Source organism: Loxodonta africana, chromosome 23 (genome assembly GCF_030014295.1).
Source record: "Loxodonta africana isolate mLoxAfr1 chromosome 23, mLoxAfr1.hap2, whole genome shotgun sequence".
NCBI lineage: Eukaryota > Metazoa > Chordata > Mammalia > Proboscidea > Elephantidae > Loxodonta > Loxodonta africana.
This window is the reverse complement of record NC_087364.1, coordinates 30087519-30105593: the sequence shown is the minus strand read 5'-3', so window position 1 is coordinate 30105593 and position 18075 is coordinate 30087519. Positions and strand designations below refer to the sequence as shown.

At 41.1% G+C, this 18075-nt stretch overlaps 1 protein-coding gene across 1 annotated transcript; it reads right to left on the bottom strand.

The window, feature by feature from the left end:
* Window positions 1-1299: 1299 nt before the first annotated feature.
* GJB6 (gap junction protein beta 6) lies at window positions 1300-2085 on the bottom strand. Its single transcript, XM_003413991.3, has one exon. The coding sequence runs from the start codon at window positions 2083-2085 to the stop codon at window positions 1300-1302; it is 786 nt and encodes a 261-aa protein (XP_003414039.1).
* Window positions 2086-18075: the final 15990 nt, after the last annotated feature.

The window sequence follows — 18075 nt, the reverse complement described above, 5'->3', positions numbered from 1 at the left end:
CTAGCCCATATATGTAACCATTGTTCATTATTCGTTAGGTGTCCCCATGCACCATGTACAACGCTAAATACTTCCCTTTGCTCAGAGGGATGCAGTCTGTGACTAATTCACCAACACCCATATACACAGCATCTGTGTTCAATCTGGAAATCCCTGGGGAGAAAGAGATTTTCCTGTCTATGTGGATAAAGCTGTGGGTACTTCTTAGTCACAATGGACTCAGGTTATGCATCCTTTGGGACAGGCTTTGTCTGAGGGCTGCTCAAAACTCCCACATTCTCCTTTCTATCAAGGCTGAACTGATTTAGAGAACATTTTTCCAATGTCCTACAAGCAGCCTACCCCTCTCTCCAGAGGATCTGGTGGGCTGCTACACATAGGCTCTGGCCACTTGATGTGCTAATGCAAGGGTCCTCACTGACCTCCCAGGCCACTGCACCCACAGAAACTGGCAGCCTCCCAGGAAAAGTTAACCACCAAGTTAGCATCGCACCAGGGGCGATGGCAAGGTGGCCCATGGGCGCTTGGATGACAGACTGAACTGAAACCCACAATGCATGATAAGGCTTAAGCAATAGGGCTTATCTTTATTGAGGCAATCGCATTCATGTTTAAGTTTTTCAAAATGATTGACAAATAGGCTAGTTTAAAAAGCTTTCCACTTCCATACATCTGCGTCTACATTCAGAAAGCAGTATATATTGTACGATGAACACTTTCCACCTTTAGAGTATCGTGATAGTTCATAAATTTGTCAATAGACAATGTAAAACAATATGTACAAGATAGGCCTTTTGTAAGTTCAAAATTTAGGTACTTAGGGTATAATTCTATAAGTAACATTGTATGTTTTTCTAGGTAAGGAAGACAAGTTGTTATAAAAACACTTTATATAAACTCCAATTGAGAACTAAAACATTCAATCCTATAAAAATATCTTTTACTAATAAAAGTATCAATTTCTAGATAAATGTTCTTTATCAAGAACAGTTACATACTTAAGTTTTCAAGGAACACCCACTATGCCAGATAGTCCACTTTAACTTGATATGTTAAAGTTACTTTAAGGCAGAGTTGTCAACAATCTTTTAGTTTTCCGAGATGGACCACAGGTTTGATTATGTTCCATGTTAATGGCACAGTTACTCTACAAAACAGTTAATTCAAGTATCTATTTATTATGAAAGTCATTCATAAACAGAAACTCTTCAGCCTGAAGAGGGCATTTTTAGCTTGTCATTGCTTTCAGGAGAAGACAACAGTTTTGTTATAAATCAGCTACATTTTACTTTGAAATGTTTAACTTGGAAAACCAGTGCTTGCATTTTGACCACTATCTGAAATCAGCTCATTCATTTCATTTTGCTTACTTTCTTTCAGGGCATGATCGGTGTGATTTCTTTGCATCTGTGCTCTCTTTGATCTCCTAAAACACACTTTCAGCAGCAGGTAACACAGCTCAGCCACATTAAGCAGCATGCAAATCACAGATGCAGAAATCATAAAAACGGTAAACACAGTCTTTTCAGTAGGTCTAGAAATAAAGCAGTCGACCAGATTGGGGCAGGGATCAATCCCACATTTCAACACCCAGGGCAGGTGGTACCCATTGTACAGGAAGTAAAACACATACATGAAGGACGCTTCGAAGATGATTCTGAAAAAAATACTGCTGGTGTATGTCCACCACAGGGAACCCTCTATTCGAACCTTTTGTTTTTTAATGTCTTCTATGTCTTTGAATTCATTCCTCTTCTCTCCTCGCCTGAACTTGCGGGCAGTCTCGTGTCTGTAGTAGGCGACGTGCATCGCTACTAGTAGGGCAGGTGTGGAGACAAAGATGAGCTGCAGCGCCCACAGTCGGATGTGGGACACGGGGAAGAAGTGGTCATAGCACACGTTTTTGCATCCTGGTTGCAAAGTGTTGCAGACAAAATCTTCCTGCTCATCACCCCACACTTCATGAGCAGCCACCACAAGGATCATGACGCGAAAGATAAAGATGACTGTGATCCACACCTTCCCGATGCTGGTGGAATGTTTATTGACACCCCCGATGAAAGTGTGTAGGGTGCCCCAGTCCATTGTGTTGGCTTAGTCCTACACAAAGATGAGCAGAGCGGAGTTAGTGGAACATTCCTCTGAATGTACAAAGCTCTACAGTACCATAACACATAAGCAAACTTCTCTTATACTGTGAAATTTTATAACTTCAGTTCCCCAAACTGCTAATAAGAGGCTTTCTGGTGAGAAACACTTTAAAAACATTCTAATGTTTTGGATCAGAAATAACTTTTTTGGGAGGTTTGAATCATCTTGATTCAACTGAATTCAGATTATATATTAGGTTGTTGCCAGACAGGAGTCCTGGTGGCACAATGTTTAAAGCACTTGACTGCTAACTGAAAGGTCAGGGGAATGAAACCACCAGTGGCTCTGAGGTAGAAAGATGTGGCAGTCTGCTTCCATAAAGATTTACAGCATTGGAAACCCTATGGAGTTGCTACGAGTCAGAACTGATTCAATGGCAGTGGGCTGGGCCAGAGATTAATCCAGAACACAGGTAAATAATTTCCAAGTTTTGTTTTAATCACTATGTCAGTTTTGGTTTTGCCCAAGGGATCAGGAATGTTCCACAGTAGATTTTATTCATTAAATGGCTTATCCAAGAAAACAAAAATTCATTCACTGGAATGATATAAGCTGGTTTAACCAGCAGACTAAGAAGGGAAGAAAGAAATCAAACACTAGTTTACTTTATACAATATACTGTTAATTATTTCTAGCTTGAATAACATCATCTGCCACAATCATGTAGGAAACCTAATACTTTAAACTACCGAAAGGGCCTCTTTGAAAAGAGAATCACAGGCTTTTATAAAAATTGCTCACTTGTTCTCAAATGTAATGAGGGCCAGTCGTTGCTTTCCATCCCCAATAGAGAGCCACAGACAACAGGGACCAGCACCACTGCTTTCAAGAGCCAAAACACCACCGCCTCCTGAGAGGTATACACACAGTTTACATCCTGAGAGAAAATGGGCTTTTTTGTTATATCTTAGGAGTTCCTGGGTGGCACAAATGACTACTAATCAGATGGTTAAGTGCTGACTACTAGCCAAACCCACCCGGAGGCACAGAAAGGCCTGGTGATCTACTTTAAAAAAAATCAGCCATCGAAAACTCGATGGAGCACAGATCTACTCTGACATACATGGGGTTGCTGTGAGTCAGAGTTGACTTGATGGCAACTGATTCTTTACATCTTTGGAAACTTTTGATATAATTCAAACAGATTTCTTCTTCTCCTACAATTGCCACAGAAGACTAAAGAATTGGTCACACACTGCTGAAAGTGAAAGACCCTCTCTTCAGAAAAATGTACTCATAATTGTTCATGGCATTTTAGGGGATGTGGCAGTCACCAGAGTCCCTTTCAGATCCAGTCTCAGATGAACTTTCTTGGACCTGAACGCATGAGGGAACACACTCACCAGCCTTCTCTTTTTAGGCCAATCCACCCTAGCACCTGCACTCTTGTTCACAGATATGGCCTCTCTGAATCATGTTTGTTGCTCTTCTAAGCAGCTGGATAAACATAAGCCAATGTCACCTCTTCAAGGCATGCTGGGCTCCCATCACTGTCCGCAGCTGGCCTCTGAATGGGGGTGCTGAAGTGTGCTCCAGAATCAATATCTTTTGTAGATTTAATATAGTTAGCCAGCCTTATTTTTAAAAAGGCAGAGGCCCACTTGAGTTGACTTTCTTAGAAATTCATGTTTTGCTCTTGGTTTGCCTTTTAGATATCACATTTGCCTCAGAAAGACACTTGTTGTGTGCCGTCAAGTTGGTTCCAACTCATAACAACACTATAGGACAGAGTAGAACTGCCCTATAGGGTTTCTTAGGCTGTATTCTTTATGGGAGCAGATCTCTAGGTCTTTTCTCCTGGGAGTGGCTGCTGGGCTCTAATTGCCAAGCTTTTGATTAGCAGCTCAGCTCTTAATCACTGTACCACCAGGGCTCCTTAGAAAGGCATTAGGTCTAGATATAAGGAAGCAATCAGCACCATTCATCCAACTCATAGTTGTGTGTTGATTCCTCTTTGTCTGAACTAGCAAGTGGAGGTCAAGAGAACACGCCCCAGGGGATGGAAAGTGGCACCCAAGCAAGGGCATAACTGAAATCTCTACATCACAAGTTAGAGTTTCTGCCCCTGCTTTTTCCTCTTGCCCATTACAGGAAAACTCTTCCTTTTACCACATTGCCAAAGCCACTAAATGAAAGTCACCAAGCCTTCCACCAGCACTTATGGAGTATCTACTGTTGGCTATTTCATCTTTGATCTCCTGTCCTCACCCAGTGGGTTCTCAGAAGAGCCATGAGTGGAGGGGCAGGAAGGCCAAGCTGTCACACCAGGCTCTGAGGAGGCAAACACAGAGATTCACTCTGTCCTGTGGTACTGGCAAGGTGTGAGATCACAGCTCTGTGAAATGGAGCCACATAAAATTCAAACAAAAATCCAGGATGGCGAGGTGGCTTCACATCAAGTACCTCTGTTTCCAGCTATTTAGTGAAGTCACTGAGGACAGGATCACTGAGAGAACCCGAACTTCACAGGCCAGTATTTTTCCCTTTGGAATGAGCCATGAGGAGGTGTTCAATAGCAGTACTTAGTAAACAAACTACAAGCCTCAGACCACTGAGGATGCCCTGACTGCCCGGCCCTGTGGGCAGCACATCAACAAAATGAGGTGGAGCAGCAAGAAGGAGCCTGAGAGAACAGTGTTGGCCCAAGGGGAAGGACTTCACGGCATAGTAGCCCAATCTAACTCCGTTGCCTAAAAAACGTAAGGGACTTCAAAATGTTTATAGATTCTTAAAAGTTGTTCGAATACCATGGTGTATGAAAAGTTTTAAAACAGATTATGATAAGAGCATTTGGCTTCTTTAAATCCATACCAAACTTGAACTAAAAACTCACTTTGTGGCACAAGTGGGAACACTCAAATTATGGTTTTTAACTTAACCTAGACTTTAAGGAAGCACATTTATTTTTTAAGTTAAAAAAAAAAAAGAAAGGTAGAATTTGGTAGCCAATTGAAAAGGGTAGCCTACTCCAAAGGGATGGAGGGCTCTTATAAGCATATGTCCATGCAGTTGCAAGTGACTCAGATAAGGGAGAGCGGAATCATGGTGCCACGGACGAGTTCAGATTTTAAATTGACAAAAAGACGGATGATAACTCAGATAATCACACAAATGGAGGGGAGTGACCCAAACCTGTAAAAACAATGTCAGGAAGTTTAAATCCTAAATGATCTGAACAAACAACAACAATAAAAATTAAAATAAAAAAAGTAAAATAGGTTTTTTTTGTAGGTTATGAAAAGAAAGAAAAATAAGATACTTGAGCCAAAGAAACTAAAAAAGGGATGGGTACAATGCCTGGAGCAAATGGCATAATTTTAATTAAACTTATTTTATTTCTCCTACTCAAATTATTTCTAAAAACATGGTACAAGAGAGGTGCACAGCCAGCCCCTACATGATGTAAAGGAGCTCTAGTCTCCATCCCCAGAAGAACTAAACCTTAGAACACTGAAAAATTTACAGATGAGATCAGAATTTTTTTATTCAGAATGAGTGGGGCCCAGACTTTGAGAAGGACAAAACCCTGATTTGCAAGGTAAGAGAAAGTTCATATATACAGGCTGGGGAACATTCTGTTGAATCTCCAGCAAAATTCTGAAACATCGCCTTTAATGTATATACATATACATTAAAGGCGATGTTTTAGAATATGTGTGTGTGTGTATACTGAACGTTACCATTTGTTTGAGGATTAAGGTGCGCCTGACACGAGTACCATGGTATTTTCAATCTCTTCATATGCTTGTAAAAGCTGGACAAGGAATAAGGAAGATTGAAGAAGAATTGATGCCTTTGAATTATGATGCTGGTGAAGAATACTGAATATATGATGGACTTCCAGAAGAATAAACAAATCTGTCTTGGAAGAAGTACAGCCAGAAGGCTCCTTAGAAGTGAAGATGGTGAGAATTTGTCTCATGTACTTTGGACATGTTATCGGGAGGGGCCAGTCCCTGAAGAAGGACATCATGCTTGGTAAAGTAGAGGTAAAAGAGAGGAAGACCCTCAATGAGATGGACTGACACAGTGGCTGCAACAATGGGCTCAAACATAACAATGATTGTGAGAATGGCACAGGACTGGGTAGTGTTTTGTTCTGTTGTACACAGATTTGCTGTGAGTCGGAATCGACTTGATGGCACCTAACAACAACAATTTGTTTGCTTGTAGTAACTATGGCACTGGCAATAACACAGATATAATGTCTCAGTATCAAAATGACATCTGTAAATGTCTCTCATATTAGCAGAGAGTTATCAGATTTTCATGGCTCATTTAGTAACAACTTCACATTTTACTTAAGGAGTCAGGATCTACCTGGAAGCAGGCTGACAGTACCACACACCAAGGCTGCCGAAAAGAAACGCGGTGTTTGGCAACGTGAATAGAAGTGAGGGCCCAGATTACTGCACAGCATCATGTGAAGTGCTGTGCTGCATCTCGCATTTTAAGATCGGCATGGACACACTCAACAATATCTACAGAAGCATGATCAGGGTGGTAAAGGGTCTGGTAATCATCTCACAAGGGCAATAACTGAAGGCACTAGAGCAAGTTAGCTTGAAGATGCCTTGTGAGGCACACGACAGCAATCCCAGTATTTGTGGCAGGAGGCTTAGATTTTTGTGTTGATCTAGGACTAAGAATTAGATCCAATGGGTAGAATGAACAGAAATCCAGGTTTTTGCTTTTAGAAAGAGCTGAGAAAAATGAAATAGGCTAATGCAGAGAGGACTCAGAGGAACCAGGGAGGAATCAGTTGGATTAGTGGTCTCTAAAGTCTACTTTAAGTCTATTTAGTAAAGTCTTCCCATCCATAGTCTACTTACTGTATCACCTATAGAGGCTTTAAATATCCATAGTAAATGAATCTTTGATTGATTCTAAGAAACTCATTTTAAATAATATGAATTAGAAATGAATCTTTGATTGATTCTAAGAAACTCATTTTAAATAATATAAATTAGAAAATTATTGTTTAGTCTCTGATGGAAGACACTATAATAAATTTCCCTAATTGTTGCCGTTCTACCCTGTAAGCATTTTCGGATGTAAGGAAATAGTGGGGAGGTGGAAACTTGACATCTTGATGTTTAAACATATTTTACCCTAACCATTCACGTAGGGGTCAGTCCTATTTGTTTCTAAAATGAAGATGTTCTCTAGTTAACCAAGAACATCTCCCACTGAAGTTTGTTTAGTTAAATGCCAAGTGAGCAAGCTTTTAATGTATCAGATCGAAAGCCTGTATTTGCTCAAACCCTCAAGTCCACAGAATTTAAATTCCTCCAAAGGTAAGAATACTTTTTCTTTGTTTTCTACTCTGTAGCCTGTGAACAACTGCATATCCGCAATTACCTGTCCAGGTGTCTAGGCAGCAGACAGAGCAAGGTGCCAAAGTACAACCTTGCCTTTATGAGTTCTGAGTGGGTGAGGTCACAGGGGAGGTCAAGAGGTCCCGATCTCCCCACAAGGACTACAGGCTCCAGCTTTCCAGAAGCAGGATCCTTGACTTTGGCTCTGCTGGGCTTCTACCTCTTAAAAAACCAGAAAAACTGTGATAGCAGTAGGTTTATTAGGGAAATCCTGGTGGCATAGTGGTTAGGTGCTATGGCTGCTAACCAAAGGATGGCAGCTCGAATCCACCAGGTGCTCCTTGGAAACTCCATGCGGCAGTTCTACTCTGTCCTATAGGGTTACTATGAGTCAGAATCGACTTGATGGCAATGGTTTTTTTAGATTTATTAGTGCTCTTTCTTTTTCTGGGTCCCCAATTACATGCTTCAAAGACTGTTCTATCAAAGCCACAAGACTGAACGGAAACTAATTTATTTCACAATACTTATTGACACTGACACCGAAATCCAGCAATTCACCTGAGCCTTTAAAGGAAGAAAAAAGAAGGAGAGGTCTATGTCACTAAGAAAATGAGTGATTAAACTCAGATACAAGCATTCCTAGCCCACTGGTCATTGAGGACAATTAATCAGACTGAAAACAAATCACCTGATTCAAAGTCTCTTCCTGCAAGAGCCACAAAGGCCCTATTATTTATAACAGCAGAAATGATTCACAAGGAAGGGTTGTTTTCTCTCCATAACCTACCATCTCCCTAAGTGTGCTGCCTGAAGGGCCTTCAATAAATTGAATCCAATGTTCCCTAACAGCGCAGGCTTCTCGGTCAATATCTTTCATCTAGTTCACACCATTCTTGAGGGTTTTACCAATCAAGCCCTGTGCATCAGTCCTGCATATTGTTCTCTGGGGACAAGGAGCAAGAAGGAAAAATTCACCTCAGAAGTGTTAAGAGACAGATGAGATAATGTGTCTTCTCGGGGGTTGGAGCCTATTAACTTCCTGACACATTGCTACAGCCACTGGTAAGTCCTGGTTGCCCCCAGGAGATGCTTCTCACTCACAGAACAGAGGGAGGCTGAGGTGACAGATGGCAAGCAATTCTGCAAGTTCTAAAAGGAGGACACTGGACTCCACTTTGTCCCTCCAGAATCATTTAGCACTTAGCAGCGTCTGCAAATGTAGCACTGGGCAGTGTGCTCATGCTGTGAACCATGGCCCAGAAGAAGGAATGGAGGCCATTCATGTTCCAAATCTCAGACTTTCCCTTTTAAGAACACATAGCTCCTGGTGGTAATCTTTTATCAACATTTTAGTTATAAAAGATTTGAAGGCCAAATCTTTATGAAATTTTCACTCATTTAAAGTTATTTCCCAAGATAATTTCAAAATAACCCATTTGAACACTTTGCAGTTTTAGAAAATAAAATACCTCTTTCCTTTTATGCTTCGAGAGGGCTGCAGCCAATGGGAGGAGCTCTTTCAATAAAAAGTAAAATGTTAACTCTTTCTTTTTAAACAAGAGAGGTTTAGCTGGCTCCTTTCTGGCTGTCTTTTAAGGAAAGCATAGATACGCTTAGCTTCTGTAGTACTTAACTTACAAACATATAGTTATGTTTAACCTAAAATGGTAAACTTGATTTGGTTTTATGGTGTATCTAACCATAGTGAATGATTCCATGCCACATTCTTGGCACAAAAGCTACAGCTCTAAATATTTAACTCTGAAAATAAGTAAGACATTGATCTAACTACTGATGATACATGGTTCTAGGAAGACGGTTCTTCTCATTTACAATCCAAATAATTTAGACCTATTTTTTAGCATTCCACTACAGTAATGTAACTTCTTTTTTTATTGTTGTTAAAAATATATACAGCAAAACATACACTAATTTGTAACTTCTTGTTTTAAAAACTCTTAGTTAAGAAATTTAATCATAACTTACCTGTTTAATAATATCATTTTAGTTTCACTGACATCAGAACCAAAGAATAAAGCCCTAAAATTTACAGTGCTAACCCTCAACATACACCAAGAGGTAGGTCGGAAGAACCTTTCTAGATAGCTTTATTCCTCTTTGAATGATGCTTTCAAAGTCATTCAGGAAATGTTCAGTAGATCTGAGAACCAGATCTATTGACAATTTCCACATTAGCTTTGGGTAGTTGTATGGACAGAAGGGAACAATGTCAAACCAAAATGGGCAAACCTAAGCCTTACTTACACAGACTTTCCGCAGATTAGGCACACTGAAGAACTGGGGCGAGGTCCCTCCTTCCAGGGGTTCAGGCTTTATTCTTCTATACCATCTGATTGTCTAGAGCCAGTGCTGCACAGCAATGATGCTGATAAAAGGCTTCACTCTGTTTCTGTATGTCAGTGAGGATGTCACCTACTGGGAAAAATAGTAATTGGTGACCATGTTCCTTTAACTCCTTCCCCATGTGTTTATTACGTGAACTCCGTGAGTAGTTTTTCTTCATCCCCAGAACAGTTATGTGGTACATGTGGATACTGCCAGTTTTCTGATGCTCCGTCCTTTGAATACACTAAAAATCAAAGGTGATCTTTAGTGTACATTTCTTTCCCTGTCAAAATAATAATAATAATACCCCCTAATCCCAAACCTCAAACCCACTCCTTGAGCATTTAAAAAAAAAAAAAAGGAGTGGGGAGAATTTGAGAAACTGGGTATACTCCTTTAACTTCCTGTCAGCAGGTTTTTAAAAAAAATCTCAAACTCTCCCTATTCAAGAAGAATCTACATTTCTTGTCTCTAGAAATGTCAGGTCATCCAAGGGACAACACAATAGCTGATTTTTAAATCAGTTCAGACTCAAAACTTCAGTGACTTTCCTTTCAAATTGGTAACAATGGATTTAGTACTTACATACTTTTCCAAAATTAACTCAGAATGAATTCTTTTTTCTGCCTAAAGTATCTAAATATAAAAATGGACAATTCATGGGATTATATATGTTGAATTTTAAGAATTTAAAGGATTAAAAAATAATTTCCATGAAGTTAAACTTCCCTTCTCTGGGTCTTGCTAGCAGTCTCTGTACATTCAAGCAAATCTGTGTCCTTTTCAGACATTTAAGTATAACCAGATTTAAAACAACTCTGGGAATTAAAACTAAAAAGCTCTCTGTAGCCCAGTTCTACTCTCATGGATCAAGCAGATAAAAAAGATATTTAACACATGGTAAAAGCTTGTGTTGAAAATGATTTTCCTGCAATTTTTCTGTTTAACATTTCAGCTAATGTAAAAGAAGGTTAAAAATTATTCTTATCCCATAGTTTTATTCTATTTAGCATTTTAACTAATATAGGCAAAACTTAATAGCTCGTGGAATATTCAGATTGAAACAAAAATGCATGATGAGCATTTGCAAGTTAGAATTTTCCTTCCACCCTGTTGAAATTGTTTAGTCAGATCTCTAGTTCTTTTCCTTCTAAGTCTCTGGCTTATAATTCAGAAGAGGAAAAAAATAAAATAAGAGAATGAAGTCACCATTACCAGGATATCAGAATTTGTTTTTTTAAAAATTCAGAGATGCAGTTGGACTAAACAACATCCTCTGATTTTAATCATGGCGATGATGGAAATGAAGGTGCTTTCACACTCATGAAGTGATGTCAGATCAAGAGTGCTAACGTTCTCTCTTCATTACTCCCTTTCCCTTCCTTGGCAGCATTCAGACAATACTCCCAAACACTGCCTGATCCAAGCAACGGACAAAGCTCTCCCCAGGAACAGTTTTGAGCAGCCTCCTGCAATTCTAAGGAAACTGCAATGGGCAGGACATTTTCTTCTAGAACACTGGTAAAATTCTACTAGAATTGGGGCAAGAAAACATTTATATAATAACAACAAGTGTATAATTTATACAATAGTAATAACAGTTCTATAATAATAAAGTTTACTGGAAGAAAAAGGTAATGGAGAATCATTAAATCCAATCAGGCACAAACTGAGGACTTGATTCCACTGTAGCACACTGACACTACTGGCGCCCCCCCTCCCCCGTCTCCTGCCTGTGATGGCAGCCCCCCAACCACAGCAGGGCACCAGTAGCTGTCAGGCCACACTCACTCCAAAGCCAGCCCTGCTCTCCAGTCAACAAAAAACAGGGTGCCTGGTGACACCTGGGGCTGGTCTCATTCACCAGACAGGAAGTACCTTTTGGTGCCTCCACCTTTTTAACTCAAATGTGTCACCAATTACACTTAATTACTGTTGTCCACACTGCAATCTTCTGCGTTCCACAAGTTCCTCGGGCTTAAGTTCATCACATAGGCCTACTGGTTAGTTCTACCTGGTACTTATCAACAGGTCACAAATGCCAGCGTTTGGCCGAACGTACACACACTGAACTGCTTTTCCTCTTGCCAAATCAAAGCGGAACACGCTGGTGACCCACAAAAATGAAGAAAATCCAAAACCAGGAAAGGAAGTGGGGGAAAGGGCCCAGGCTTCCATCCTGGTCAACTCAGACACACAATACATGAAACAGGACATTTCTAAAACCTGTTGGGCAAGTTAAAGAGGGACCCTCCTGGGTTAAAAGTCCAACTAGTCGGACCTCTTTACTCCGAGTTGGCAGAGAAGGACAGGCAGCTTTGCGAGGAACCCACTGCACTCTCCGGCAGAGGCTTTTGGAGACAAGGGAGGATGAGGATCACGAGGTGGATAAGGCCACGCTGGGTACCCCAGAGGACGGACACCCACCCCGACATGTGGCCAAGTTCCTTTGAGGGTCAGAGACCTCCTCCTGCACCGGGTGCCCACCTGGGAGTGTCGTCGGGGGCCGTGGACTCACGTGCCGAGATGGGCGAGGGCAGTGACAGGCTGCCAACCTTAACTGCTCGCGTTTCTCTGGGGATGTGCTTCCTCCGCGGAGCCTAGAGGGCTTCCCCAGCCCCCGCCCCTTGCGCCCCCAGCCCCCGGCCCGGGGCCGGACCCGAGGCCTTCTGGGCTTGCTGCCCCAGCGCGCGCTTACCTGGCAGACCGTGGGCAGGCGGGCGGGCGCGGGGATTCAGCTCGCGCGTATGGTGGGTGCTCCCTTTGCGCCCCGACCCGGTAGGCAGGGCTGGGCTCCAGCAGTCGGAAGTGCAGGACTTTCGTGCCCAGCGTTAGGGTAAGGCCCCTGCTTTCCACCTGCAGCGCCTTTTAATGCACCCCTCCCCGCCCCCTGACGCGCTCGGGCGGGCTCCTGCCTCATGCGCCCGGCCCCCTCCCTCCGGGCGCTGCCGGGCTACGGCCGTAAGGCGGGCCCGACCCGACCCACCTATGCCACGGGGTAGAGGGAGCCGCGCGCTGGGTCAGCCTGCGATGGTGCGCATCAGCCCCTGGGGGACACGCTGTGGGGGTCGCGGGCAGGGCTCGGGTCGGGGGCGCGAGCCCCGCCCCCGGGAGAGGGGCTGTGTGGTTGCCCAACCCAGCCTCCAGCTAGACTTTCGGGGGAGCTGGACCAGGTGGTACTAGGGTCAGGGGGCAGGGAGAGACCCCGCTGGCTGTATTTTTGCTAGGGCACACCACTCCTTCTTTCTGGAGACCTCCACCCACTCTTTAACCCCTCGGAGCACCGGTGCATGGCTCTCTCTCTGAAGAGCAGCCGGGAGGCACAGGCCCTGTGGTTAATTATTACTTGATGACCACTTAGAGAAGTTAAAGGGTTGGCGTCCTCATTCGAATTATTTTTATGGGTTACCTCCATCCTCCAGTATTCTCCTGGGGAAGCAGAACGGGCCTTCCTCGGGCTAGCTGTGGCCAGCGCCTTGTGGACCAAGAAGGCCGAGTTTCCTCCTCACTCCCAAGCACTGAAAGCTCAGGGTGAGGATAGGGGCTGGTGCAGGAGCTGGTGGGGTGGAAATGTTGGAAGCTCTGTAGGGTTGCTATGAGTCGGAATTGATGGGAATGGGTTTGGGTTTTCTTCTTCTTCTCTCTTTTTTTTTTTTTTTATGTAGTGACCTGGCCTTACAGGTTCAAACCTGTTCTACATCAGACAAGAGATGTGCAACTTGCTTATTCCACAAAATTGGTTAGTAATTAAACGTCCCCACCTAAATCATATGTTATTGTTGGGTCACATTCTCTCATGCAACAGGATTAGTGGCAGTTTAAAAAAAATATCTCTTCAAGGCTGTGGAGGGAACCAAAACTTTATAAAAATTCATCTTCCAAAACAGATTATTTGAGGAGAACAAGGTTGTCAGGTATGGCCCCTGAGTGGAACAAGTTTAGAACACTTTGGGATGGCTTCTGGAATGGCTCTTTCATTAAAGAGACCTGGGCTAGCAGATAATCCTGGAATTTGCATTTGCTCCTAAAGCATGACTGCCAGTGTTCCCATTCCTGTAGCTGGTTCTATGAAACACTGTGTGTAAGGACTTACATTTTAGACATTATTCTAGTGTCTGTCACTATAAGAATAGAACTTTCAAACCAAAGTAGTCACATAAAGAACATGTTGCATTTGCTCAGGTGTCCAGAGAGGCGACACTGCAAAATATCTTTTTTCCTGTTCAGGTTATCTCCACCAACCCCATGGTGCTGACTTTTCATTATGTCATTTGTTTGTAAACCCAGTCATTCAATTTTTACTTTTCATCAGATAGTTTTATTATACCGCATGTGATGAAATGTGGATTAAATGAATCTTACAGACTTGTTGAAATGTCATTTGAAAACTGGTTAGTTAATTAAGCAAATGTTTTATGTTAATGATAACCAATCTCTAAGGTAGTCAGAGGCATCTAGAATATTAACTGGATTTTTTGACTTTTTACGCCAACTGTGAAGAAACACTCAAGAAGTGAGTACAATCCTACTCTCCACTTAACAGTGTCACAAAATTCTGAAAACAAGACATTCGTAACCCTGGCTGTCATCAATGACATGAAATTCAGTTGATCAGCATCCTCCCTATGCATCTTTTTTTTTCATTGTGGTGAAAATGTACACACCAAAACATTCCTCGACACAACTACTCCCACATTTATAACTCAATGACATTGATTACATTTTCAGTGTTGTGCCACTGTTATTGCTATCCTTATCCAAAACATTCTACCACCATTAACATAAACTCAATGCCCACCAAATAAAAACTCCCTCTTCCCCCCTCCCTTCCATCCCTGATAAACATTAATAATTTTTGGTTCCTATATATTTGCTTTTTTCATAGAAGTGGGGTTGTACAGTATTGTTTTTTTACTACTGTCTCGTTTTGCTCATCATAATGTTTTCAAGGTTCATCCGTGCCGTGGCATGCATCAAAACTTCATCTCTCTTTATGGCTGAGTAATAGCCCATTGTATGTATATACCTCATTTCCTTTATCCATTCATCTGTTGATGGACATTTCAGTTGTTTCACATTGTAAAAAGTGCTGCTTTTTGGTTTACAGGTTTCTGTTTGCATTTCTGCCTTTGCTTTTTCTGGGTATATACCTAGGGTAGGGATTAGTGGGTCAATTCTATGGACAACTTTTTGAGAAACTGCCAAACTTTTCACAGTGTATGTATCAATGAATGAGGGTTCTAGTTTCTCCACAACCAGGTCAACACTTGTTTTCAGTTTTTTTTTAATCATTGCCTTTATTCGTTGCTAATGGAGCCCTGGTGGCACAGCTATGGCTGCTAACCAAAAGGTCAGCAGTTCAAATGTACCAGCCCCTCCTTGAAAACTCTTTGGGGCAGTTCTCCTCTGTCCTGTAGGGTCTCTATGAGTTGGAATTGAGTCTCTGGCAACTGATTTTTTTTTTTTTAGTTTTTTAATGGGAGCCCTGGTGACGCAGTAGTTAAGAGCTACTCTATCCTATAGGGCTGCTATGAGTTGGAATTGACTCTGTGGCAGTGGGTTTGGGTTTTTTTTTTTTTTAGTTCCTAATAATGTCGAGTATCTTTTCATGTGGTTCCTGGTCATTTGAATATCCTCTTTGGTGAAATGTCTTTTCAAGTCTACTGCTCATTTTCTGATCGGGTTATTTGTCTTCTTGTTGAGTTGTAGACATTAGGTCCTTATCTGATATATGGTTCTCGAATTTTTTTTGCAGTGAACATTGTCGTACAAGTATTTGTTTACATTGCTGCTTTCAATTCTTTTGGGTATATACCTAGCAGTGGAATTGCTGGATCATATGGAAATTCTATGTTTAACTTTTTGTTAAACTGTTTCCCACAGAGCTGTAACATTTTATAGCCCTACCAGCTAAGAATGAGGGTTCCAGTTTCTCCACATCCTTGCCAACATTAGTTATCTTCTGTTTCTGTTGATATTGTATTTTAATCATAGCCATATTAGTGGGTGTGAGGTGATATCTCATTGTGATTTGGACTTGCATTTCCCTAATGACTAACACTGTCAGTTTGTCATACTGTAGTGACTTTCTTGTTGTGCTGCTGGAATCTATACCACTGGTATTTCAAATACCAGCAGGGTTACCCATGGTGGACAGGTTTCAGCAGAGCTTCCAGACTAAGACAGACTAGAAAAAAGGACCTGTGATATATAGATGATACAACCTTGCTTGCTGAAAGTGAAGAGGACTTGAAGCACTTATGGATAAAGATCAAAGGCTGTAACCTTCAGTATGGATTACACCTCAACATAAAGAAAAAAAAATCCTCACAACTGGACCAATAAGCAACATTATGATAAAGGAAAGAAATATTGAAGTTGTCAAGGATTTTGTTTTGCTTGGATCCATAGTCAACAGCCATGAAAACAGCAGTCAAGAAATCAAATGCCGTAGTACATTGGGCAAATTTGCTGCAAAAAACCTCTTTAAAGTGTTAAAAAGCAAAGAGTCACTTTGAGGACTATGGCATGCCTGACGCAAGCCATGGTATTTTCAGTTTCCTCATAATGGGTTTTTTTGGTTCATATGCATGCAAAAGCTGGACAATGAGTAAGGAAAACTGAAGAAAAATTGATGCATTTGAATTATGGTGTTAGTGAAGAATATTGACTATACCATGGACTACCAGAAGAACAAACAAATCTGTCTTGGAAGGAGTACAGGCAGAATACTCCTTAGAAGGGAGGGTGGCGAGACTTTGTCTCATGAACTTTGCACCTGTTTTCAGCAAGGACCAGTCCCTGGAGAAGGATATCATGCTTGGTAAAGTAGAAGGCCAGCGAAAAAGAAGAAAGTCTTTTGTGAGATGGATTCACAGTGACTGCAACAATGGGCTCAAACATAGCAACGATTGTGAGGATGGTACAGGACCGGGCAGTGTTTCATTCTGTTGTACATAGGGTCACGACAAATAAGAACTGACTTGACAGCACCTAACAACAAAAACAATGATTAACGAATGAACCAGCCCTGGTGGTGCAATTGTTAAGTCCTTGCTGCTAACCAAAGGTTGGTGGTTCGAACTCACCCAGTGCTTCCATGGGAGAAGGACCTGGGAACCTTTAAATCTGTAAAGATCCCAGCCTAGAAAACCCTATGGGGCAGTTCTACCTTGTCACATGTGATCACTATGAGTTGGAATCAGCTTGGTACCTAATAACAAGTATGACTAACAAAGTTGAGCACCTTCTCATGTGCTTACTGGCCAGTTGTATTTCTTTCGTGAAATGTCTATTCAAGTCCTTTGTGCATTATTTGATTGTTTGTCTTTTTGTTGTTAAGTTGTAGAAGTTCTTTATATTTTCTGCATATCTAATTTTTTTTTTAATATATGGTTCTCAATTTTTTTCTCTCAGTCCATAGGTTGTCTTTTTGCCTTTTTGTAAAGTTCTTTGATGAACAAAAGTTTTAAATTTTGATGGAATCTAATGTATCTATTTTGTCTTTTGTTGCCCATGCCCTTGGTGTCATATCTAAAAATCTGTTGTTAACTAGGTCCCAAGACATTACTCCTGTGTTTTCCTCTAAGAGTTTTTTTTTTTTTGTTTTAGTCCTTATATTTAGATGCTCGATCCATTTTGAGTTAGTTTTTATATGTGGTGTGAGGTATGGACCCAGCTTCATTTTTTTAAATGTAAAATCCAGTTTTCCCAGCATGATGTATTAAAGAGGCTATTTTCCCTCCAAAGGATAGACTTAACAGTCTTATAGAAAATCAACTAATCAACTGTCCATAGATGTATGGATTTATTTCTGGACTCTCAATTCTATTCCACTGGTCTATATGCCTATCATTATACCACTACCAGACTGTTTTGATTACTGTAGCTTTATAATATGTTTTGTGATTGGGAAATGTGAGTTCTTCTACTTTGTTTTTCAAGATTGATTTGGCTATATAAAGTTGAGATTTGACTTTTCCATTTCTGTAGAGAAGGTCTGTTGGAACTTTGATAGAGATTGCATTGAATCTATAAGATTGATTTAGACAGTATTGACATCGTAACAGTATTAAGTCTTCTAATCTGTTATCATGGAATATCCTTTCATTTATTTTTATTTAGGTCTTATTTAATTTCTTTTCATAATGTTTTATAGCTTCCAGTGTACAAGTCCTTCACTTCCTTGGCAAAATTTATTCCTAGGTATTTTATTCTTTTAGATGCTATTGTAAATGAAATTGCTTCTTTAATTTCC